This window comes from Rhinoderma darwinii, chromosome 4, assembly GCF_050947455.1.
Source record: "Rhinoderma darwinii isolate aRhiDar2 chromosome 4, aRhiDar2.hap1, whole genome shotgun sequence".
Lineage (NCBI taxonomy): Eukaryota > Metazoa > Chordata > Amphibia > Anura > Rhinodermatidae > Rhinoderma > Rhinoderma darwinii.
Window position 1 is genome coordinate 151,661,497 of NC_134690.1, and position 26,128 is coordinate 151,687,624.

General features: G+C 41.7%; 1 protein-coding gene across 7 annotated transcripts in view; it reads left to right on the forward strand.

Moving 5' to 3' along the window:
* LOC142759494 (anosmin-1-like) overlaps nt 1-26,128 on the forward strand; it is a 97,698-nt gene that overhangs the window by 38,685 nt on the left and 32,885 nt on the right. For all 7 annotated transcript variants that reach the window (XM_075861700.1, XM_075861703.1, XM_075861704.1 and 4 more), the window contains 2 exons: nt 4,768-4,952; nt 9,210-9,339. In XM_075861700.1, the coding sequence (XP_075717815.1) occupies nt 4,768-4,952; nt 9,210-9,339 (315 nt within the window). The remainder of the gene's footprint in view (nt 1-4,767; nt 4,953-9,209; nt 9,340-26,128) is intronic.

The window sequence follows — 26,128 nt, forward strand, 5'->3', positions numbered from 1 at the left end:
CAGGCCACCAATAGTTTCTGGCAATGAGGTGTTTGGTACCCAGGATGCCTGGATGACCAGATAGTGCAGAGTCATGATTTTCCCTAAGTACCCTTAGCCGGTATTGCAGGGGAACAAACAGCTTGTCCTCAGGAAGGTTCCCAGGAGCTGAACCTTGATCAGCCGCAATTTCAGAGACTAAATCAGAATCAATAGAAGAAATGATTATACCAGGAGGCAAAATACAAGCAGGATCTTCCTCCGAAGGAGGGCTGGCCATGAAGCTACACGACAGTGCATCGGCCTTAATATTTTTAGACCCAGCCCTATAGGTAACCAAAAAGTTCAATCTGGTAAAAAATAGCGCCCATCGAGCTTGTCTCGGGTTTAGCCTCCGGGCAGATTCTAGGAAAACCAGATTCTTGTGGTCGGTAAGGACCGTTACCTGGTGCCTAGCCCCCTCCAGGAAGTGGCGCCACTCTTCAAATGCCCATTTAATGGCTAAGAGTTCGCGGTTGCCAATATCATAGTTACCCTCAGTGGGCGAAAACTTCCTGGAGAAGTAGGCACAGGGACGGAGATGGGTGAGGGACCTGGTACCCTGGGACAAGACAGCCCCCACTCCCACCTCGGATGCGTCAACTTCCACGATAAATGGCTCCATTTGGTTGGGCTGAACCAGCACCGGGGCCGAGATAAAGCACTTCTTAAGGACCTCAAAAGCCTGGACAGCCTCAGGAGGCCAGTGGAGGAGATCAGCACCTTTGCGAGTGAGGTTCGTAAGAGGCTTAGCGATGACCGAGAAGTTAGCAATAAATCTCCTGTAATAATTAGCGAACCTCAAAAAACACTGTAACGCCTTCAGGGAGGCAGGTTGGACCCATTCCGCCACAGCCTGGACTTTGGCGGGGTCCATGCGGAATTCATGAGGAGTGAGGATTTGACCCAAAAATGGTATCTCCTGTACCCCAAACACACATTTTTCGGTTTTCGCAAACAGTTTGTTTTCCCGAAGGACCTGGAGCACCTTCCTGACATGCTCAATGTGGGAGGACCAGTCCTTGGAAAACACCAGTATGTCATCAAGGTACACTACAAGAAATACCCCCAGGTAATCTCTCAAAATCTCATTTATGAAATTCTGGAAGACCGCAGGAGCATTACACAACCCAAAGGGCATGACGAGGTATTCGAAATGACCTTCGGGTGTGTTAAACGCAGTCTTCCACTCATCCCCCTCTTTGATGCGGATAAGGTTATACGCCCCCCGTGGATCAAACTTAGAGAACCATTGGGTCCCCTGAACCTGATTGAAGAGATCAGGAATCAAAGGAAGGGGATACTGGTTCCTTACAGTGACCTTATTCAAGTTACGGTAGTCAATGCATGGCCTAAGACCACCATCCTTCTTCCCTACGAAGAAGAAGCCAGCACCTACCGGAGAAGTAGAGGGGCGAATGTAACCCTTGGCCAGGAATTCCTGTATATACTCTCCCATGGCTTCACGTTCGGGACAAGAAAGATTAAATATCCTACCCTTAGGAAGCTTAGCTCCTGGTACCAATTCGATAGCGCAATAGTATTCTCTATGAGGAGGTAACACTTCGGAGGCCTCCTTAGAGAAAACATCAGCGAAGTCCTGAACAAAATCAGGTAGCGTGTTCACCTCTTCAGGGGGAGAAATAGAATTAACAGAAAAGCATGACGTCAAGCATTCATTACCCCATTTGGTAAGATCCCCAGTATTCCAGTCAAACGTGGGATTATGCAACTGCAACCAGGGAAGGCCTAAAACCAAATCGGACAATAATCCCTGCATCAACAGTACAGAGCACTGCTCCAAATGCATGGAGCCAACAAGGAGTTTGAAAACAGGGGTATGCTGAGTAAAATAACCATTAGCAAGAGGAGTGGAGTCGATACCCACTACCGGGACAGGTTTAGGCAAATCAATCAAAGGCATAGCTAGAGACATAGCAAATTCCACAGACATGATATTAGCAGAAGACCCTGAATCCACGAAGGCACTGCCGGTAGCAGACCTACCACCAAAAGAGACCTGAAAGGGAAGCAACATTTTATTATGTTTCATATTTACGGGAAATACCTGTGCGCCCAAGTGACCTCCCCGATGATCACTTAGGCGCGGAAGTTTTCCGGCTGCTTATTCTTACGCCTAGGACAGGTGTTCACTTGATGCTTGTCATCCCCACAATAGAAGCAGAGACCATTCTTCCTGCAGAACTCTCTACGTTGTCGGGGGGACACGGAGGCCCCGAGTTGCATAGGTACCTCCGAGTCTTCCGTGGAAGAGCGAAGCAACGGGACCTCGGGAGGCATCATGGGGGAGTCAGAGGGGAAAACACAGAAACGTTCAAGCTGTCGTTCCCTGAGACGTCGGTCAAGTCGTACCACTAAAGCCATAACCTGATCTAGGGAGTCCGAAGAGGGATGACTAACTAGCAGGTCTTTCAGGGCGTTCGACAGACCCAACCTAAACTGGCACCTTAAGGCAGGGTCATTCCACCGAGAAGCTACGCACCAATTCCTAAAGTCAGAGCAATACTCCTCAACAGGTCTCTTACCCTGACGTAAGGTCACCAGCTGACTCTCGGCAAAGGCAGTCCTGTCAGTCTCGTCATAAATGAGTCCGAGAGCAGAAATGAAACGATCAACGGAGGAAAGTTCAGGGGCGTCAGGAGCCAAGAAGAAGGCCCACTCTTGGGGCCCTTCCTGGAGCCGGGACATAATTATACCCACCCGCTGGCTCTCAGAACCTGAGGAATGAGGCTTTAAGCAAAAGTAGAGCCTACAACTCTCCCGAAAGGAGAGAAAAGTCCTCCGGTCCCCTGAGAACCGGTCAGGCAACTTGAGGTGGGGTTCAAGAGGTGAGGTGAGGGGCACTACCATGGTAGCGTCAGGCTGGTTGACCCTCTGAGCCAGGGCCTGGACCTGTAGGGAGAGACCCTGCATTTGCTGGGCCAGGGTCTCAAGGGGGTCCATAGTAGTGTCCGGGTGCAGGGTAGACTAGGTATACGGGCTTGTGATTATGTAATGACGGGGGTAGGGAAACGGACAAGTGAGCCCTAATCTACCCGCCACTCTGTCCCTGCCTACTTGCAATGACCCGCCCTAGGCGACGGGGTACAACTGGGCGGCGGTCCCTACGCTCAGTAAGTGCACAAGACAAACAGACAAGGGAACTCAAAGCAAAGGGAAAGGGGCAGTTGCCCACGGCAACACCATGAGCAACAAGAGTGGTGAACGAGCCGAGTCAAACCAGGAGTGCACGAGGTACCAAACGCAGAGCAGGAGAGTAGTCAGAAAGCCAGGGTCAGTATGGAGCAGGATCAAATAGATAGAAGCTGTAGCTGGGCCAGGAAACCACATGAGAAGAATCACAAGCAAAGGAGGAACAGGAAAGGCAGGTATAAATAGACAGAGGGCGGGAGCTAGCTCCGTCTGGCCAGGCTGCGATAGGCTCTCCCACTCCTAAGCCTGCCATCCTGAGTGGTGGAAGATGGAGTCAGCCTCAGAGACATAGACTCAGGTGCAGACTGATTACCTATGGGAGTATCCACAGAAGTTGTGCCTGGCAGATCCTTTACACAGAGAGATCCTTTTTCTTTCCCATATTGCTTGAAACCTGTGGCCTGCTTAATAATGTGGAACGTCCTTCTTAAGTAGTTTTCCTTTGATTGGGCACACCTGGAAAACTAATTATCACAGGTGTCTGAAATTGATTACAATGATCCAAAGAGCCCTAAGGCTGGGTTCACACGACCATGTTACGTCCGTAATGTACGGAACGTATTTCGGCCGGAAGACCCGGACCGAAAACACTGCTGGGGGCCGGGCTCCTAGCATCATAGTGATGTACGACGCTAGGAGTCCCTGCCTCTGCGTGGAACTACTGTCCCGTACTGTAATCATGTTTTCAGTACGGGACAGTTGTCCTGCAGCGAGGCAGGGACTCCTAGCGTCGTACATCACTATGATGCTAGGGGCCCGGCCCCCTGCAGTGTGTTCGGTCCGGGTCTTCCGGCCGAAATACGTTCCGTACATTACGGACGTAACATGGTCGTGTGAACCCAGCCAAAGACACAATACCATCCATGAGTTTAATTGAAAAACTAATAATTAAATGTTTATGACACCTAAATCCCATGTGCATAATACTTTGGAACACGGTGTAGAATGTAATACAGACTGTAACTCAGGATCAGTGCAATAAAAGTAATGCAATGCATGCAGATTACGTTGATACCTGCCATTTAAGGCAGATCCCTGTTTGACGTAACAGTATTATATATGCCGGGATATTTCTCCCTTTTTGTACCTACTCTAGAACCTGAGCCGTTCGTTGGTTTGTGTCTCTTTTTAGCGTCTCCTATAAATACTTTACACTATTGGCACTAGGACCCTCTTTTTGCTGTGTATCCTCATACCTTGCCATCTCTATACTATGTTACACTTGATATATAGACGCTATAATGATGCAATATTGATATTGGCTTCTACTCAACACTGAGGGCATATATGTTCATTTGAATTTGTTAAATGTAGGACACTCGTGGTTAAATCATTTTTTCATAAATCAACCACACTGGTATTTTAGATCCTTATTTTTAATCTGTGTTATTTAATATTGTGTGTTCAAATACTAATAAAGTTTTGTAATCATTTTCATTACTTGTGGCGCTGTGGCTCCTGTACTTTATATTAGTAAGAAATGTTGAAAGCCCACATTTTGGAATGGTATTCTCATGCATATTCTCAATCTTACAGGTGTCCCCTTGAAACCTCATACGGAATTCATTATGAATGCGTACTCAAACAGAACCCTGAAGATAACTTGGAAATCTAGATTCAACATATCTGCTGAGCCAGTTTTATATATCCTACAAAGACGATGGAATTATGGCATTCAGCCTAATGAAGATCAGTCGACTCCTTGGCAGACAATAACTGTGGTCAGTATACGTTATCTAAAGCATTACATTGTACAAATTACATAACCGGTGATTTTTTCAAAGCCTCCCAACCCAAAATCTAAAAATTCAGGCGTGACTACAGTTTACCCCAGTTTCTCACAAGAATCCAAAAGCTTACATCTATATTGATGTTCGACAGGGTCTTCACACTAAGGGTATGTGCACACAACAACGCCAAATACGTCTGAAATTACGGAGCTGTTTTCAGGAGAAAACAGCTCCTGAATTTGAGACGTTTTTACAAGTCCACGCGTTTTTCGCAACGTCTTTTACGGACGTAATTGGAGCTGGTTTTCATTGGAGTCAATGAAAAACGGCTCCAATTATGTCCCAAGAAGTGTCCTGTACTTCTTTGCCGCGGGTGTAATTTTACGCGCCGTCTTTTGACAGCGACACCTAAAATGACAGCTCGTCTGCACAGAACATCGTAAGACCCATTGCAAGCAATGGGCAGATGTTTGCCGACGTATTGGAGCCGTCTTTTCAGGCATAATTCGAGGCGTAAAACGCGACAATTACGTCTGAAAAGAGGTCGTGTGCACATACCCTAAAGAGCTGATGTTCTTGTATCTGCTGAACTGCAATGGAAGGGACAAGATGATCAAAGGTGAATTTATTTTTCAAAACAAAATGGTGGCTTTGCCGGATCAAACAAAATCAATTTTTGTCTCATAGATCCTGCAGAGCTACTTTTTTAATAGTCAGGAAAATAAATTTACCGGTGGCAACTTTTCTGCATTTCAGTGCTACAAGCAGAGACCAACTAGTGTCTCTAGCGTATGACGACAATACAGATATGATGTTTCTGGATACCTGCATGCAGGGACAGATAAAGGGTGGTGGAGGTCCCTGGGCTAAAAATCTGGTAGTGGCCCACAATATCTGTCATTTTTATTAAAGGTCACAGTAGCTCCGTGTAATTTAAAATGGTGGACTGTACAAAATGTGAATTTCTACTCAGACTAGACCAGGGGTCTCAAACTCGGCCGGGTAAGTGGGCCGCATATAGAAAAAATGGGAAGTTGACGGGCCGCATTACTTTCAAATTTGATACAATACAAAATTATTGTTAATCAATTAGTTATTTGAACTACTATAACACTATATTACTAGAATAATAACACTACATTACTATAATAATAGCGCTAGGTTTAAAATTTGAGATATTTCTCCACGTGCTTATTTCAACAATCCAGCATTAAATGCAGTCCGGCGGCTCAGTTAACACACATGTCAAGGTTGGGCAGCCCCTTTTTAGATAGTGCCGCAGTGCCCTCTGTGGATGCTGCCGCAGTGCCCTCTGTGGATGCTGCCGCAGTGCCCTCTGTGGATAATGCAACACACCCCTAGATAAGGCCACAGTGCCCTCTGTAGATAGTGCCGCAGTGCCCTCTGTGGATGCTGCCGCAGTGCCCTCTCTGGATAATGCAACACCCCCCTAGATAAGGCCACAGTGCCCTCTGTAGATAAGGCCACAGTGCCCTCTGTAGATAAGGCCACAGTGCCCTCTCTGGATGCTGCCGCAGTGCCCTCTCTGGATAATGCAACACACCCCTAGATAAGGCCACAGTGCCCTCTGTAGTTAAGGCCACAGTGCCCTCTGTAGATAAGGCCACAGTGCCCTCTGTAGATAAGGCCACAGTGCCCTCTGTAGATAAGGCCACAGTGCCCTCTGTAGATAAGGCCACAGTGCCCCCTGTAGATAATGCAACACACCCCTAGATAATGCCAGTGTCCTCTTCAGATACTGTCACACACCCACTTGTAGATAACGCCACAGTGCCCTCTGTGGAGGCTGCCACAGTGCCCTCTGTAGAGGCTGCCACAGTGCCCTCTGTAGAGGTTGCCACAGTGCCCTCTGTAGAGGCTGCCACAGTGCCCTCTGTAGAGGTTGCCACAGTGCCCTCTGTAGAGGTTGCCCCAGTGCCCTCTGTAGAGGCTGCCCCAGTGCCCTCTGTAGAGGCTTCCCCAGTGCCCTCTGTAGAGGCTGCCCCAGTGCCCTCTGTAGAGGCTGCCCCAGTGCCCTCTGTAGAGGCTGCCCCAGTGATGTCAGGGGCTTGCCCAGAGCTGGAGTTCCAGGCAGAGCGCTAGTAGGCTCTTCCTGGGACTCCAGCTGTGCTCCTGACATCACTGGGACTCCTGCTCTGGGGAAGCCCCTGACATCATTGTCGATGTATGGACAGCGATGTCAGAGGCTTCCCCAGAGTCCCGGAGCAGAGCCGATAATAGCGCTCTGCCCGGGACTCCGCTCTGGGGAAGACCCTGACACACTGTCCATATATGGGCAGCGATGTCAGGGAATTCCACAGAGTCCCGGAGCAGAGCCGTCACCAGCGCTCTGCTCGGGACTCCGGCTTCGGGGAAGCCCCAGACATCGCTGTTCATATGTGGACAGCGATGTCAGGGAATTCCACAGAGTCCAGGAGCAGAGCCGACACCAGCGCTCTGCTCCGCTCTGGGCAAGACCCTGACACACTGTCCATATATGGGCAGCGATGTCAGGGAATTCCACAGAGTCGCGGAGCAGAGCAGACACCAGCGCTCTGCTCGGGACTCCAGCTCAGGGGAAGCCCCAGACATCGCTGTTCATATGTGGACAGAGATGTCAGGGAATTCCAGAGTCTCGAGCCAATGCTAGCGGCTCTGTGTCCCGCGGGCCGCAGATGACAGCCCCAGGGGCCGCATGCGGCCCACGGGCCGCGTGCTTGAGACCCCTGGACTAGACCCAATAGAAACTAGTGATGATATACATTTTCTTTACAGGTTAATCTGTGTAGAAATGTACTTTTCTATCCACCATTTTACAGAGAGAGCTCAGCTGTACCAGTTTCTGAAGGGGCTAGTCTGTATTGTATTGGAAGTTTACGTTAAAGTTAGGCTTTAATATTATATTATATTATATAGTACTTACCAATACAATGTGTTTCTACTGAACATGTGTTTTGGCATTTAAGTCTCTATATACTGTATTACATACAAAATTGTAGTAAAGTCTCATGCACACAACTATATTACGGGTCCATGTGGTACATAGATTACTATGGGACCATATTGATTTAAAGGGACATAGATTTTTTTTCCCACTGATTTCTCATAGTGTCACTATATGGCACTATATGGCATGTCACGATCTAGGAGTATGTGGACCAACTAGGCCGCTCCGCCGTAGCGGAGAGGCAGCTGGCCAAGTCACAGTCAAGGCACAGGTCTATACAAAGAGTTCGTAGCACGAAAGTACCTGAGATAGTCCAGACAATGGCAGTGGCTTCAGCACGGATGGGACTGGATGTGGCAGGTTGCGCCAGACGTGGCGGATGACAGTAGGTGCGGCAGGTTGCGCCAGACGTGGCGGACGACAGTAGGTGCAGCAGGTTGCGCCAGATGTGGTGGATGACACCAGGTGCGGCAGGTTGCGGCTGACGTGGCGGACGACAGTAGGTGCGGCAGTACACGACTCCAACACTAGACAGGCTTAGGAGCAAAGCACAATACGGGATACAGGTAGCAGGGCACGGGAACACTGGGAACAGGATAACACTAAGGGACCATTTGCGATACAGACATGGGAAGACTACAACAACACTCAGTCAAGGAATGGAAGGGCATAGCCCTTTTTATAGTTCAAGGTGATCTGGAGCATGATTAATTAATTAATTACATATGTGCACTCTGGTTCTTTAAGGCTGGGTACCAGCGAGCGCACTCTAGTGGACACTACGGGGTAGATCAGCCGCATGTGGTGACGTCTCCGGGGAGGAAAATGGCAGCAGGAAGAGGGAGGTTTGTGGAGGGAAGATAAGTGGATGTTGCGGTCCGTGATCGCGGCCGTAACATGGCATGCTTGCAGGTCTGTAATACAGACCTGTAAGCACTCTGTGTGACACTGTACAGGGTCTGTGTCTGAAACATTGTGGTGTGTATGAGCCTTCCTAAGGCTAGGCTGCATATCTACAAGAACAAATTTGAAAGATGTAAGTTTTGTGTAATTGACAACGTTTTTTCTTGCCCATATACCACATGTTGTATTAATGTTGTGTTGTATACAGTATCTAAAGCCCTTCTGCTCCAGGTTTCTGTCCTCCCTGAATTCACCTTAGAACACCTTACGGTTTGACAGATGTACCACCCTAGTCAAACTCCTTACCTGACACAAAAACGATCATTGCATGTACAAACAATATAATCTCTTGAATGCCTGATATAAATATATGCCATTCCTTTCCTTATTTTTATCAGACAGCAGCACAGAATATTAATATGACAGGTATAAGACCAGGCAGATGGTACCAGTTTCGGGTGGCTGCAGTTAATATGCATGGAACACAAGGTTTTACCATACCAAGTAAACATGTTCATTGCACCCGAGGTAAGAACTACAAATGTATGTGCAGAGTAAATTTACCAAATGCATCACTGTTTTCCTTCCTCAGTTCATAAACCTCAAAGCAACGCAGTGTCAGTGTAAGAAAATATATAACAAAAGAGCAAACTAACCTTTAGATTTTGTAACTTTATTTCCACTCTGTTTTCACAGTACTGAAAACATATATGTCTGTACTCTATCTATAATAATTGAAATTCTGAGCCATATTTCAAGTATTTGTCTAATGATCTTTTCGTTACATAGATGCACAATCTATGCATTTTACCATACGATATATAGGTTAGGACTATAAATTAGAGATGGTGAGTTGGGCTGGGAGATCTTTCATGCATGAAACTAATAATTAAGTCAACATCCATTGTGGTAAAATTTAGAAAGTAGATTAATAATTCAGTGTGTGATTGACTACAGTATCCCACTAGGGTTTATACTAGGGTTATTAACTTCATCTACACTTGTGCCATGTAGACAGACATTCATATTTCCGCTCTGTGAGCTCTTGAAATAAAGTTCACAATTAAATTACAGATGTATCAGACAACTGGGTAAAAATACTTAAAGGGGTTGTCCCACTACAACAACTAATCACCTATCCACCACTGGGCCCCCCTACGATCAAAAGAATGCGGGTCCCGAGTCCCCTGTACAAACGGAGCGGCAGGTCACGCTGCTCCATTTATTCTCTTGGGACTGTGGAGATAGCCCAGTGCTATACTCGGCTATCTCCGGCAGTCCCATAGAGGGGATACGATTACGGTGATACCAAATTTATATAGTTGTTTTTTTTCATATAAACTACTTTTACACGGATTGTTAAAAAAAGTTATTTGTGTCACCATAATCTGAGATGCATAACTTTTTTTATATTTCCATTGATTGAGCAATTTGAGGGCTTATTTTTTGCGGTGCGAGCTGTAGTTTTTATTCATATAATTTTGGGGTACATGCAACATTTTGTGGGAGCTATGGATACTAATAAACAGTAAAACCCTCATACGGCTAAGTCAATGGAAGAAAAAAAATTATGTCCCTTGAAAGGCGTGGAAGAAAAAAAAGGAAATGAAAAAACAAAATGTCCCAGTCCTTAATGGGTGAGGAAATTCAAGTGGAGCACGGACAAGTTGCCATAGGCAACAAGGAGAATTTTTCTGTTAATTTTGATAAATAAAACCCAATGTCTATTTCATATGTTTGTAGAGGAATGATCGAAAGTTTAAGCAGGAGAAAAAAGGATCATTCCAGGGGCGCTGCTGAGTGGTGATAATAACAGGATCGAAGTTCGGAGATAATAATAATAAAGGAATTTATTGGCTACGCGTTTCGACGATGAACCATCGTCTTCATCAGGCCATATGCATAATACATTGAACACGTCTTATATACCATCATGGTTCATAAATGACACGAGTAAAAAAGCCGCCAAATCTGCAAAGGTCAAGGTGCGTTCGTGACGTCACAGCCGGCTTTTTACCTTTGCGTCCAATCAAAACTTAAATCGGTGAAAAAAGTTACCCGTGTTAAGTATATCACTCATACATAGTAAGTTTGTTATATAACATAAGAATAAAAGACATAAAAAACAAAGAATTGTCGACATATGTATAATCAAAAACTAAAAATAAAAACAAGCATAAAATAAATGGTTTAAAAAGGACACAATACGTGGAAGTTAAAATAGCAAAGTACTGAGCTACAGACCAGTAGGTTGTTACGTAGCAACGAAGGACGCCGGGACGCGAACTTGGTAACCAGGACAACCTGGCCGAGAACAGTGCTATAGAGCATACAAGGATATGTATCTGCCGTGGAAAATTTGTAAAAGTTAAATCTTTATTAAGAGTATGTATACAATTTAATGCTCTTAGTTGCTTAGAAGGATTGTTCGGGGTTTTTTTGTGGTTCTAACAGAAGCGTTGCCAGGCAACTGAAAAAACAAACAAAGAGGACGGGAACAGCGAACGAAGGACATATCAGCGCTCACTGTGAATGGACCAAAGGAAGACCACTTCTGGACAGGTTTGTTAAACATATGTATAATATTATTAAGTATATAGTATTCTTAAGTCAAATCTAGTTTACAGTATTTATTGCCAGTTAAAAATAAACAAGGGAAAATCGATATATTGTTATGTATTGTCATAGGATGCACAGCATATTTTTCGGCACTGGTGTAGTATTGTATTAGTGGAATAAACACTTTACAAAAAGTGATTTATAAGGGATGTATGAAATTCTGTTAATAGACAAACAGTACGATATATACTACGATAGAGTTAGCGGAAAAATAGTTAGATATACAATGATAAGACTAACGGGGGAGGTCACAACATAATAGACCTAATAAATACGGGGAAAAATTGCAAAAAGGGAAGTAATAGGTATGGAAAAATATAATAATTATTTATTACTTCTTAATGTGTAATGATGAGAGTTATATTATTTTGGGTAGTTCTTTACATTTGAGAAAAAGCTATTAATTAGTCAAGTGTTGATTCAGAGATATCGTTCAAACCCCCTGGGTATAAAGTCTGCAATTTAAAGATCCAATAGTTTTCCCTCTGTTTCAGTTTAGTATATCTATTGGGGACATCGCGGTGTATATCTTCGATGGGTGTAACTGTGATTTGTTTAAATTGACACTTATGTACATAAGTGAAGTGTCGAGACACACTGTGCTTCAAAAAACCTGTGTTCACATTGGATCTGTGTTTATTAATTCTAGATCTCAGTTGTTGTGTGGTTCGACCAATGTATTGGAGTTGACATGTACATTCCATTAGGTAGATAACGTAGGAACTGCTGCAACTTAGGGATGACTTAATTGGGAAGGTTTCTTTTGTAACAGTTGATGTATATGTATATTTTTTGTTGCTGATGCTATTGCAGCATAGACAACGTGGGTGGCCACATTTGTATGAACCGTTGGGTCTGGATAAAAACGTAGTAGTTGGTGAAATTTTAGGTTTTCGGATTCTGCTAGGGGCCAGAATATTTCTCAGAGTTAGGGAACGACGAAAGGTGATGCTCGGATGGGAGGGTATCACATCTTTAAGGTAAGGGTCGTTTTTTAAAATGTGCCAATGTTTGTTCAAAATTGCTCTAACAGTCTTGTTCCCTCGGTTGTAAGTGGTTATAAAGTTGGTATGGTATTTATTTTGTTCTAGTTTTTTCTTCTGTACCTGGTTTAGACAGGAGTTTTGAGATAATTCCGAGGCTTTTGATCTAGCATCTTGGATTAGTTTTAAAGGAAAATTCTTCTCTCTGAATCTTTTTTCTAAAATATTGCACTCAAATTTAAAATTTGCGTTGGTACTGCAATTTTTTCGGACTCTTCTAAATTGGCCGAAGGGCACATTTGTTAACCAAGGGCGATAGTGGGCACTTTTAAAATCAATATAGCTATTTACATCGACAGATTTAAAGTGGGTTTTTGTGACAAACTGTTCAATCTTGATGTCATAGCTAATGGTTAGATCAAGAAAGTCAATAGAGATTTCAGAAAAGGTGTGTGTGAAGGAGATGTCATAGCTATTGGTATTTAGATGCTTGATAAAATTTGAAGCTTCATTTGCTGTTCCTGTCCATACGAAAAACAGGTCATCAATATACCTCCTATATAGGAGAATGTTGCTTTTAAATGGATGGTCCCCTAAGATGTGTTCCTCTTCAAAAGCCCCCATGTACAGGTTTGCATAGGCAGGTGCGAATCTCGAGCCCATCGCACAACCTCTTGTTTGATTGTAAAATGTATGATTGAAGGTGAATGAATTGTGATGGAGAATGAAATCAATACAATTAGTCAGAAAGGAAACCTGGTTGACAGGGATTAAGGTGTTAGATGATAAGAATGATCTTGTTACCTGCATACCTTTTATATGGGGGATATTACTATACAGAGCGGTCACGTCAGCTGTTAGAAAAAATATGTGTGGTGTAGTCTTATCAATTTTGAGATTAAATAAATCCTTTAGTAATTGGGTGGAATCTTTGAGATAGGAGGGTAACATGAGTACGAAAGGTTGCAGGTGTAGATCAACAAAGTGGGAGAGATTGCTGGTTAATGAGCCGATGCCTGATATGATGGGGCGTCCTGGGGGGTCTATGAGTGTTTTATGTATTTTCGGGAGGTGATAAATAAAGGGTATATTTGGGAAAGGTACATGTAGGAAACGTTTTTCTTTTTTAGTGAGAAGACCTTCATGAAAAGCCTTCTCTATCATAGATGTGTATTCGTAAACATGGGTAGGGAGGGGATTTGATGCTAATTTACAGTAGAATGTCTTATCATTTAAAATCCTCGACGTTTCTTCCAAATATTTGTCCCTATTCTGGATAACTATGCCACCCCCTTTATCGGCAGGACGAATGACGATGTCACCGTTATTTTGGAGAGATTTTATGGCCTTTCTTTCATACTGGGTCAAATTATCCTGGTAAGGAAAAGGGTTCTCTAAAGACCTAAATTCATTATTCACGAGTGTTGAGAAGGTTTCAATGAGGGGGCCTTGATGATGGACAGGATAGAAATCTGATTTCACAAAAACTTCAACTGGGATGGCCTTAGTACTTAAATCAGGTGTATGCGGGTCCTCTATTGCAACTGATAGTGTGTTAGGTTTCTGTAACGCAAAATGTCTAATAAGAGTAAGTTTTCTGATGAAACGGTTGAGGTCCATGAATAAATCAAAATCATTAGATGGGGAGGTAGGGCAGAATGACAAACCTTTATTAAGTAAATTCGTCTCGTGAACGTTTAATAGGTAAGATGACAAATTAAATATTTTTACTGTTTTACTCGATTCTTCTTTGGGTTTAGTCTCAGACCGTTGCTTGATGTGTTTCTTGCCACCTCTCCGTCCTCTATGTCTGTATTTAATTTTCTTTTTATTGAAATTTTCTGGATTTTCGGAAAAAAATTCGTGATGGTTTGGGCTTTGGGGCTCATTAAGAATGGTAATAGTATGTCGTTGCTGCTGACTGTGGGGGTTAAAGGAGGTCTGGTCAGTTGTGAGGGAAGTCCTAAAAAAGAGGTTGCTGCGTAGGTGGTATCTAGCGAGGATGTGACTAAATCTATTTTGGAATGATTGTCATTGAGTAGTAACGATGTGGAGGGGCCCATGGATGGACTCTCCTGGGTGTCAAGAATGGAAGACTGGGGAGTGCTGTGTACTGATAATTGGAGTAAAGATATCAGGCTATCTTCTATGGAGTCGTTGAGTAAGGAAGAAGGAGAATTGATTATAATTGGGACTTCCATTGGTTCGGATGTAGAAAAGAACTTGGAGAGATGGAGATCTAAGTCAGATGCTCTGAAGGCATTAACAGGCACTACAGTAATTGATTTACTGGGTACAATACTTGTTTGGGAAGCATTGATTGCTTGATTAGGGTGGTGAATACAAGGTTGTATTGCTGCTGTGGGGTTACGTGCCAGGTGTTTCTCCGCCAAGTTAATGGTGGGTGTTCTGGTTGAGGAGCTGTCAATGTTAGATCCATGATGGAATCTAGAACTGTTTTTAAAAGACCTACTATAGGTGTTACCTTCGGCATGGGGGGCACGGGAGTTAGAAGGGGCCCTAAACCTTGAGTGAACATCCAATGGTGCTGCATACGTTTTATATGGAGTGTTGTATACGGTTGCAACTTTATCTAGTTTGGGAATGTGTGGTAAGGATGGTTTCCAGGCACCTAAATCATTTAGGGTATAATCATTCCGATCCCTTTTTAATTTATTAATCTTTTTTAAAATGATGTCTTTTTCATACACATTCAGTCTATTGCTAGTGGAAGTTTCTAATTTCTGGAAATCGTGATGATCAACGAATTTGAGGAGTTCCTCTTTGATTGAAGAGATTTCAAATTTGAGGGTCTCACTGAGTGAGTTACGTTTTTTCAGTAACCTTTCCAGGAGGCCTAAATGGCACTGATCCAAAAAAGACTTCAAGTCAGTGCTGAAAAGAATGTCAGTAGGGTATGGGTTAATGAAAGAAAACCTAAGACCCCTCGGGGAAATATTTTCGTTAATATACAATTGAAGGAAAAGGCAGTCTATGCTCTGTAGAGCTTCCTTTTTGAGGGTGTCCTCCAATGTCAGATACAGATCAGTCATAAGTTTAGTTTGTTCAGGGGTAACAGCGTTACTCACTGTGGGGGGTAAACCCGTTGTAGAGTCAAAGCCAATAAGCTGCATAATCAGGCTTTCTCGCAGGACATTCCGTTCATCAGTAAAATCCAGCATTCCGAGCGTTGATTGTAGGGATGTTGGTGAATCAGAGGAGCAGAGATCCACAGGGATGGTTCAACAAAGGTGATTCACGGAGATGGTTCAGCAAAGATGAAGGGTGGATCTGTACACGCGGCTGCCAGTGCAGGAGAAACTAAGGACCGGTGATCTCAAAGGAGGTGAGGCCCCAGGGAACCGATCCGAGTCTCCTGATAGCGGAGTGCTGATTCAAAGAGAAAGATTGCACTCCGACCTAAAATTGGGATAAAGAGAAAAAAAACACGGCGCCACCTTGTGCAGATCAGTCGGTAAGGGTGAGACAATGATGCCGTATTAAAGGTATTATGCTCACCTAGGTAGGGAGTTAACAAGCATATAAATGTAACCACAGTGCTGCTGCCAGATCCGAGACGGCATCCAAAAGGACCGCTTGAGAGGAGAGTTTAAGCAGGAGAAAAAAGGATCATTCCAGGGGCGCTGCTGAGTGGTGATAATAACAGGATCGAAGTTCGGAGATAATAATAATAAAGGAATTTATTGTCTACGCGTTTCGACGATGAACCATCGTCTTCATCAGGCCATATGCATAATACATTGAACACGTCTTATATACCATCATGGTTCATAAATGACACGAGTAAAAAAGCCGCCAAATCTGCAAAGGTCAAGGTGCGTTCGTGACGTCACAGCCGGCTTTTTACCTTTGCGTCCAATCAAAACTTAAATCGGTGAAAAAAGTTACCCGTGTTAAGTATATCACTCATACATAGTAAGTTTGTTATATAACATAAGAATAAAAGACATAAAAAACAAAGAATTGTCGACATATGTATAATCAAAAAATAAAAATAAAAACAAGCATAAAATAAATGGTTTAAAAAGGACACAATACGTGGAAGTTAAAATAGCAAAGTACTGAGCTACAGACCAGTAGGTTGTTACGTAGCAACGAAGGACGCCGGGACGCGAACTTGGTAACCAGGACAACCTGGCCGAGAACAGTGCTATAGAGCATACAAGGATATGTATCTGCCGTGGAAAATTTTTAAAAGTTAAATCTTTATTAAGAGTATGTATACAATTTAATGCTCTTAGTTGCTTAGAAGGATTGTTCGGGGTTTTTTTGTGGTTCTAACAGAAGCGTTGCCAGGCAACTGAAAAAACAAACAAAGAGGACGGGAACAGCGAACGAAGGACATATCAGCGCTCACTGTGAATGGACCAAAGGAAGACCACTTCTGGACAGGTTTGTTAAACATATGTATAATATTATTAAGTATATAGTATTCTTAAGTCAAATCTAGTTTACAGTATTTATTGCCAGTTAAAAATAAACAAGGGAAAATCGATATATTGTTATGTATTGTCATAGGATGCACAGCATATTTTTCGGCACTGGTGTAGTATTGTATTAGTGGAATAAACACTTTACAAAAAGTGATTTATAAGGGATGTATGAAATTCTGTTAATAGACAAACAGTACGATATATACTACGATAGAGTTAGCGGAAAAATAGTTAGATATACAATGATAAGACTAACGGGGGAGGTCACAACATAATAGACCTAATAAATACGGGGAAAAATTGCAAAAAGGGAAGTAATAGGTATGGAAAAATATAATCATTATTTATTACTTCTTAATGTGTAATGATGAGAGTTATATTATTTTGGGTAGTTCTTTACATTTGAGAAAAAGCTATTAATTAGTCAAGTGTTGATTCAGAGATATCGTTCAAACCCCCTGGGTATAAAGTCTGCAATTTAAAGATCCAATAGTTTTCCCTCTGTTTCAGTTTAGTATATCTATTGGGGACATCGCGGTGTATATCTTCGATGGGTGTAACTGTGATTTGTTTAAATTGACACTTATGTACATAAGTGAAGTGTCGAGACACACTGTGCTTCAAAAAACCTGTGTTCACATTGGATCTGTGTTTATTAATTCTAGATCTCAGTTGTTGTGTGGTTCGACCAATGTATTGGAGTTGACATGTACATTCCATTAGGTAGATAACGTAGGAACTGCTGCAACTTAGGGATGACTTAATTGGGAAGGTTTCTTTTGTAACAGTTGATGTATATGTATATTTTTTGTTGCTGATGCTATTGCAGCATAGACAACGTGGGTGGCCACATTTGTATGAACCGTTGGGTCTGGATAAAAACGTAGTAGTTGGTGAAATTTTAGGTTTTCGGATTCTGCTAGGGGCCAGAATATTTCTCAGAGTTAGGGAACGACGAAAGGTGATGCTCGGATGGGAGGGTATCACATCTTTAAGGTAAGGGTCGTTTTTTAAAATGTGCCAATGTTTGTTCAAAATTGCTCTAACAGTCTTGTTCCCTCGGTTGTAAGTGGTTATAAAGTTGGTATGGTATTTATTTTGTTCTAGTTTTTTCTTCTGTACCTGGTTTAGACAGGAGTTTTGAGATAATTCCGAGGCTTTTGATCTAGCATCTTGGATTAGTTTTAAAGGAAAATTCTTCTCTCTGAATCTTTTTTCTAAAATATTGCACTCAAATTTAAAATTTGCGTTGGTACTGCAATTTTTTCGGACTCTTCTAAATTGGCCGAAGGGCACATTTGTTAACCAAGGGCGATAGTGGGCACTTTTAAAATCAATATAGCTATTTACATCGACAGATTTAAAGTGGGTTTTTGTGACAAACTGTTCAATCTTGATGTCATAGCTAATGGTTAGATCAAGAAAGTCAATAGAGATTTCAGAAAAGGTGTGTGTGAAGGAGATGTCATAGCTATTGGTATTTAGATGCTTGATAAAATTTGAAGCTTCATTTGCTGTTCCTGTCCATACGAAAAACAGGTCATCAATATACCTCCTATATAGGAGAATGTTGCTTTTAAATGGATGGTCCCCTAAGATGTGTTCCTCTTCAAAAGCCCCCATGTACAGGTTTGCATAGGCAGGTGCGAATCTCGAGCCCATCGCACAACCTCTTGTTTGATTGTAAAATGTATGATTGAAGGTGAATGAATTGTGATGGAGAATGAAATCAATACAATTAGTCAGAAAGGAAACCTGGTTGACAGGGATTAAGGTGTTAGATGATAAGAATGATCTTGTTACCTGCATACCTTTTATATGGGGGATATTACTATACAGAGCGGTCACGTCAGCTGTTAGAAAAAATATGTGTGGTGTAGTCTTATCAATTTTGAGATTAAATAAATCCTTTAGTAATTGGGTGGAATCTTTGAGATAGGAGGGTAACATGAGTACGAAAGGTTGCAGGTGTAGATCAACAAAGTGGGAGAGATTGCTGGTTAATGAGCCGATGCCTGATATGATGGGGCGTCCTGGGGGGTCTATGAGTGTTTTATGTATTTTCGGGAGGTGATAAATAAAGGGTATATTTGGGAAAGGTACATGTAGGAAACGTTTTTCTTTTTTAGTGAGAAGACCTTCATGAAAAGCCTTCTCTATCATAGATGTGTATTCGTAAACATGGGTAGGGAGGGGATTTGATGCTAATTTACAGTAGAATGTCTTATCATTTAAAATCCTCGACGTTTCTTCCAAATATTTGTCCCTATTCTGGATAACTATGCCACCCCCTTTATCGGCAGGACGAATGACGATGTCACCGTTATTTTGGAGAGATTTTATGGCCTTTCTTTTATACTGGGTCAAATTATCCTGGTAAGGAAAAGGGTTCTCTAAAGACCTAAATTCATTATTCACGAGTGTTGAGAAGGTTTCAATGAGGGGGCCTTGATGATGGACAGGATAGAAATCTGATTTCACAAAAACTTCAACTGGGATGGCCTTAGTACTTAAATCAGGTGTATGCGGGTCCTCTATTGCAACTGATAGTGTGTTAGGTTTCTGTAACGCAAAATGTCTAATAAGAGTAAGTTTTCTGATGAAACGGTTGAGGTCCATGAATAAATCAAAATCATTAGATGGGGAGGTAGGGCAGAATGACAAACCTTTATTAAGTAAATTCGTCTCGTGAACGTTTAATAGGTAAGATGACAAATTAAATATTTTTACTGTTTATAGGAGGTATATTGATGACCTGTTTTTCGTATGGACAGGAACAGCAAATGAAGCTTCAAATTTTATCAAGCATCTAAATACCAATAGCTATGACATCTCCTTCACACACACCTTTTCTGAAATCTCTATTGACTTTCTTGATCTAACCATTAGCTATGACATCAAGATTGAACAGTTTGTCACAAAAACCCACTTTAAATCTGTCGATGTAAATAGCTATATTGATTTTAAAAGTGCCCACTATCACCCTTGGTTAACAAATGTGCCCTTCGGCCAATTTAGAAGAGTCCGAAAAAATTGCAGTACCAACGCAAATTTTAAATTTGAGTGCAATATTTTAGAAAAAAGATTCAGAGAGAAGAATTTTCCTTTAAAACTAATCCAAGATGCTAGATCAAAAGCCTCGGAATTATCTCAAAACTCCTGTCTAAACCAGGTACAGAAGAAAAAACTAGAACAAAATAAATACCATACCAACTTTATAACCACTTACAACCGAGGGAACAAGACTGTTAGAGCAATTTTGAACAAACATTGGCACATTTTAAAAAACGACCCTTACCTTAAAGATGTGATACCCTCCCATCCGAGCATCACCTTTCGTCGTTCCCTAACTCTGAGAAATATTCTGGCCCCTAGCAGAATCCGAAAACCTAAAATTTCACCAACTACTACGTTTTTATCCAGACCCAACGGTTCATACAAATGTGGCCACCCACGTTGTCTATGCTGCAATAGCATCAGCAACAAAAAATATACATATACATCAACTGTTACAAAAGAAACCTTCCCAATTAAGTCATCCCTAAGTTGCAGCAGTTCCTACGTTATCTACCTAATGGAATGTACATGTCAACTCCAATACATTGGTCGAACCACACAACAACTGAGATCTAGAATTAATAAACACAGATCCAATGTGAACACAGGTTTTTTGAAGCACAGTGTGTCTCGACACTTCACTTATGTACATAAGTGTCAATTTAAACAAATCACAGTTACACCCATCGAAGATATACACCGCGATGTCCCCAATAGATATACTAAACTGAAACAGAGGGAAAACTATTGGATCTTTAAATTGCAGACTTTATACCCAGGGGGTTTGAACGATATCTCTGAATCAACACTTGACTAATTAATAGCTTTTTCTCAAATGTAAAGAACTACCCAAAATAATATAACTCTCATCATTACACATTAAGAAGTAATAAATAATTATTATATTTTTCCATACCTATTACTTCCCTTTTTGCAATTTTTCCCCGTATTTATTAGGTCTATTATGTTGTGACCTCCCCCGTTAGTCTTATCATTGTATATCTAACTATTTTTCCGCTAACTCTATCGTAGTATATATCGTACTGTTTGTCTATTAACAGAATTTCATACATCCCTTATAAATCACTTTTTGTAAAGTGTTTATTCCACTAATACAATACTACACCAGTGCCGAAAAATATGCTGTGCATCCTATGACAATACATAACAATATATCGATTTTCCCTTGTTTATTTTTAACTGGCAATAAATACTGTAAACTAGATTTGACTTAAGAATACTATATACTTAATAATATTATACATATGTTTAACAAACCTGTCCAGAAGTGGTCTTCCTTTGGTCCATTCACAGTGAGCGCTGATATGTCCTTCGTTCGCTGTTCCCGTCCTCTTTGTTTGTTTTTTCAGTTGCCTGGCAACGCTTCTGTTAGAACCACAAAAAAACCCCGAACAATCCTTCTAAGCAACTAAGAGCATTAAATTGTATACATACTCTTAATAAAGATTTAACTTTTACAAATTTTCCACGGCAGATACATATCCTTGTATGCTCTATAGCACTGTTCTCGGCCAGGTTGTCCTGGTTACCAAGTTCGCGTCCCGGCGTCCTTCGTTGCTACGTAACAACCTACTGGTCTGTAGCTCATTACTTTGCTATTTTAACTTCCACGTATTGTGTCCTTTTTAAACCATTTATTTTATGCTTGTTTTTATTTTTAGTTTTTGATTATACATATGTCGACAATCCTTTGTTTTTTATGTCTTTTATTCTTATGTTATATAACAAACTTACTATGTATGAGTGATATACTTAACACGGGTAACTTTTTTCACCGATTTAAGTTTTGATTGGACGCAAAGGTAAAAAGCCGGCTGTGACGTCACGAACGCACCTTGACCTTTGCAGATTTGGCGGCTTTTTTACTCGTGTCATTTATGAACCATGATGGTATATAAGACGTGTTCAATGTATTATGCATATGGCCTGATGAAGACGATGGTTCATCGTCGAAACGCGTAGCCAATAAATTCCTTTATTATTATTATCTCCGAACTTCGATCCTGTTATTATCACCACTCAGCAGCGCCCCTGGAATGATCCTTTTTTCTCCTGCTTAAACTCTCCTCTCAAGCGGTCCTTTTGGATGCCGTCTCGGATCTGGCAGCAGCACTGTGGTTACATTTATATGCTTGTTAACTCCCTACCTAGGTGAGCATAATACCTTTAATACGGCATCATTGTCTCACCCTTACCGACTGATCTGCACAAGGTGGCGCCGTGTTTTTTCTCTCTTTATCCCAATTTTAGGTCGGAGTGCAATCTTTCTCTTTGAATCAGCACTCCGCTATCAGGAGACTCGGATCGGTTCCCTGGGGCCTCACCTCCTTTGAGATCACCGGTCCTTAGTTTCTCCTGCACTGGCAGCCGCGTGTACAGATCCACCCTTCATCTTTGCTGAACCATCTCCGTGAATCACCTTTGTTGAACCATCCCTGTGGATCTCTGCTCCTCTGATTCACCAACATCCACAATCAACGCTCGGAATGCTGGATTTTACTGATGAACGGAATGTCCTGCGAGAAAGCCTGATTATGCAGCTTATTGGCTTTGACTCTACAACGGGTTTACCCCCCACAGTGAGTAACGCTGTTACCCCTGAACAAACTAAACTTATGACTGATCTGTATCTGACATTGGAGGACACCCTCAAAAAGGAAGCTCTACAGAGCATAGACTGCCTTTTCCTTCAATTGTATATTAACGAAAATATTTCCCCGAGGGGTCTTAGGTTTTCTTTCATTAACCCATACCCTACTGACATTCTTTTCAGCACTGACTTGAAGTCTTTTTTGGATCAGTGCCATTTAGGCCTCCTGGAAAGGTTACTGAAAAAACGTAACTCACTCAGTGAGACCCTCAAATTTGAAATCTCTTCAATCAAAGAGGAACTCCTCAAATTCGTTGATCATCACGATTTCCAGAAATTAGAAACTTCCACTAGCAATAGACTGAATGTGTATGAAAAAGACATCATTTTAAAAAAGATTAATAAATTAAAAAGGGATCGGAATGATTATACCCTAAATGATTTAGGTGCCTGGAAACCATCCTTACCACACATTCCCAAACTAGATAAAGTTGCAACCGTATACAACACTCCATATAAAACGTATGCAGCACCATTGGATGTTCACTCAAGGTTTAGGGCCCCTTCTAACTCCCGTGCCCCCCATGCCGAAGGTAACACCTATAGTAGGTCTTTTAAAAACAGTTCTAGATTCCATCATGGATCTAACATTGACAGCTCCTCAACCAGAACACCCACCATTAACTTGGCGGAGAAACACCTGGCACGTAACCCCACAGCAGCAATACAACCTTGTATTCACCACCCTAATCAAGCAATCAATGCTTCCCAAACAAGTATTGTACCCAGTAAATCAATTACTGTAGTGCCTGATAATGCCTTCAGAGCATCTGACTTAGATCTCCATCTCTCCAAGTTCTTTTCTACATCCGAACCAATGGAAGTCCCAATTATAATCAATTCTCCTTCTTCCTTACTCAACGACTCCATAGAAGATAGCCTGATATCTTTACTCCAATTATCAGTACACAGCACTCCCCAGTCTTCCATTCTTGACACCCAGGAGAGTCCATCCATGGGCCCCTCCACATCGTTACCACTCAATGACAATCATTCCAAAATAGATTTAGTCACATCCTCGCTAGATACCACCTACGCAGCAACCTCTTTTTTAGGACTTCCCTCACAACTGACCAGACCTCCTTTAACCCCCACAGTCAGCAGCAACGACATACTATTACCATTCTTAATGAGCCCCAAAGCCCAAACCATCACGAATTTTTTTCCGAAAATCCAGAAAATTTCAATAAAAAGAAAATTAAATACAGAGATAGAGGACGGAGAGGTGGCAAGAAACACATCAAGCAACGGTCTGAGACTAAACCCAAAGAAGAATCGAGTAAAACAGTAAAAATATTTAATTTGTCATCTTACCTATTAAACGTTCACGAGACGAATTTACTTAATAAAGGTTTGTCATTCTGCCCTACCTCCCCATCTAATGATTTTGATTTATTCATGGACCTCAACCGTTTCATCAGAAAACTTACTCTTATTAGACATTTTGCGTTACAGAAACCTAACACACTATCAGTTGCAATAGAGGACCCGCATACACCTGATTTAAGTACTAAGGCCATCCCAGTTGAAGTTTTTGTGAAATCAGATTTCTATCCTGTCCATCATCAAGGCCCCCTCATTGAAACCTTCTCAACACTCGTGAATAATGAATTTAGGTCTTTAGAGAACCCTTTTCCTTACCAGGATAATTTGACCCAGTATGAAAGAAAGGCCATAAAATCTCTCCAAAATAACGGTGACATCGTCATTCGTCCTGCCGATAAAGGGGGTGGCATAGTTATCCAGAATAGGGACAAATATTTGGAAGAAACGTCGAGGATTTTAAATGATAAGACATTCTACTGTAAATTAGCATCAAATCCCCTCCCTACCCATGTTTACGAATACACATCTATGATAGAGAAGGCTTTTCATGAAGGTCTTCTCACTAAAAAAGAAAAACGTTTCCTACATGTACCTTTCCCAAATATACCCTTTATTTATCACCTCCCGAAAATACATAAAACACTCATAGACCCCCCAGGACGCCCCATCATATCAGGCATCGGCTCATTAACCAGCAATCTCTCCCACTTTGTTGATCTACACCTGCAACCTTTCGTACTCATGTTACCCTCCTATCTCAAAGATTCCACCCAATTACTAAAGGATTTATTTAATCTCAAAATTGATAAGACTACACCACACATATTTTTTCTAACAGCTGACGTGACCGCTCTGTATAGTAATATCCCCCATATAAAAGGTATGCAGGTAACAAGATCATTCTTATCATCTAACACCTTAATCCCTGTCAACCAGGTTTCCTTTCTGACTAATTGTATTGATTTCATTCTCCATCACAATTCATTCACCTTCAATCATACATTTTACAATCAAACAAGAGGTTGTGCGATGGGCTCGAGATTCGCACCTGCCTATGCAAACCTGTACATGGGGGCTTTTGAAGAGGAACACATCTTAGGGGACCATCCATTTAAAAGCAACATTCTCCTATATAGGAGGTATATTGATGACCTGTTTTTCGTATGGACAGGAACAGCAAATGAAGCTTCAAATTTTATCAAGCATCTAAATACCAATAGCTATGACATCTCCTTCACACACACCTTTTCTGAAATCTCTATTGACTTTCTTGATCTAACCATTAGCTATGACATCAAGATTGAACAGTTTGTCACAAAAACCCACTTTAAATCTGTCGATGTAAATAGCTATATTGATTTTAAAAGTGCCCACTATCGCCCTTGGTTAACAAATGTGCCCTTCGGCCAATTTAGAAGAGTCCGAAAAAATTGCAGTACCAACGCAAATTTTAAATTTGAGTGCAATATTTTAGAAAAAAGATTCAGAGAGAAGAATTTTCCTTTAAAACTAATCCAAGATGCTAGATCAAAAGCCTCGGAATTATCTCAAAACTCCTGTCTAAACCAGGTACAGAAGAAAAAACTAGAACAAAATAAATACCATACCAACTTTATAACCACTTACAACCGAGGGAACAAGACTGTTAGAGCAATTTTGAACAAACATTGGCACATTTTAAAAAACGACCCTTACCTTAAAGATGTGATACCCTCCCATCCGAGCATCACCTTTCGTCGTTCCCTAACTCTGAGAAATATTCTGGCCCCTAGCAGAATCCGAAAACCTAAAATTTCACCAACTACTACGTTTTTATCCAGACCCAACGGTTCATACAAATGTGGCCACCCACGTTGTCTATGCTGCAATAGCATCAGCAACAAAAAATATACATATACATCAACTGTTACAAAAGAAACCTTCCCAATTAAGTCATCCCTAAGTTGCAGCAGTTCCTACGTTATCTACCTAATGGAATGTACATGTCAACTCCAATACATTGGTCGAACCACACAACAACTGAGATCTAGAATTAATAAACACAGATCCAATGTGAACACAGGTTTTTTGAAGCACAGTGTGTCTCGACACTTCACTTATGTACATAAGTGTCAATTTAAACAAATCACAGTTACACCCATCGAAGATATACACCGCGATGTCCCCAATAGATATACTAAACTGAAACAGAGGGAAAACTATTGGAT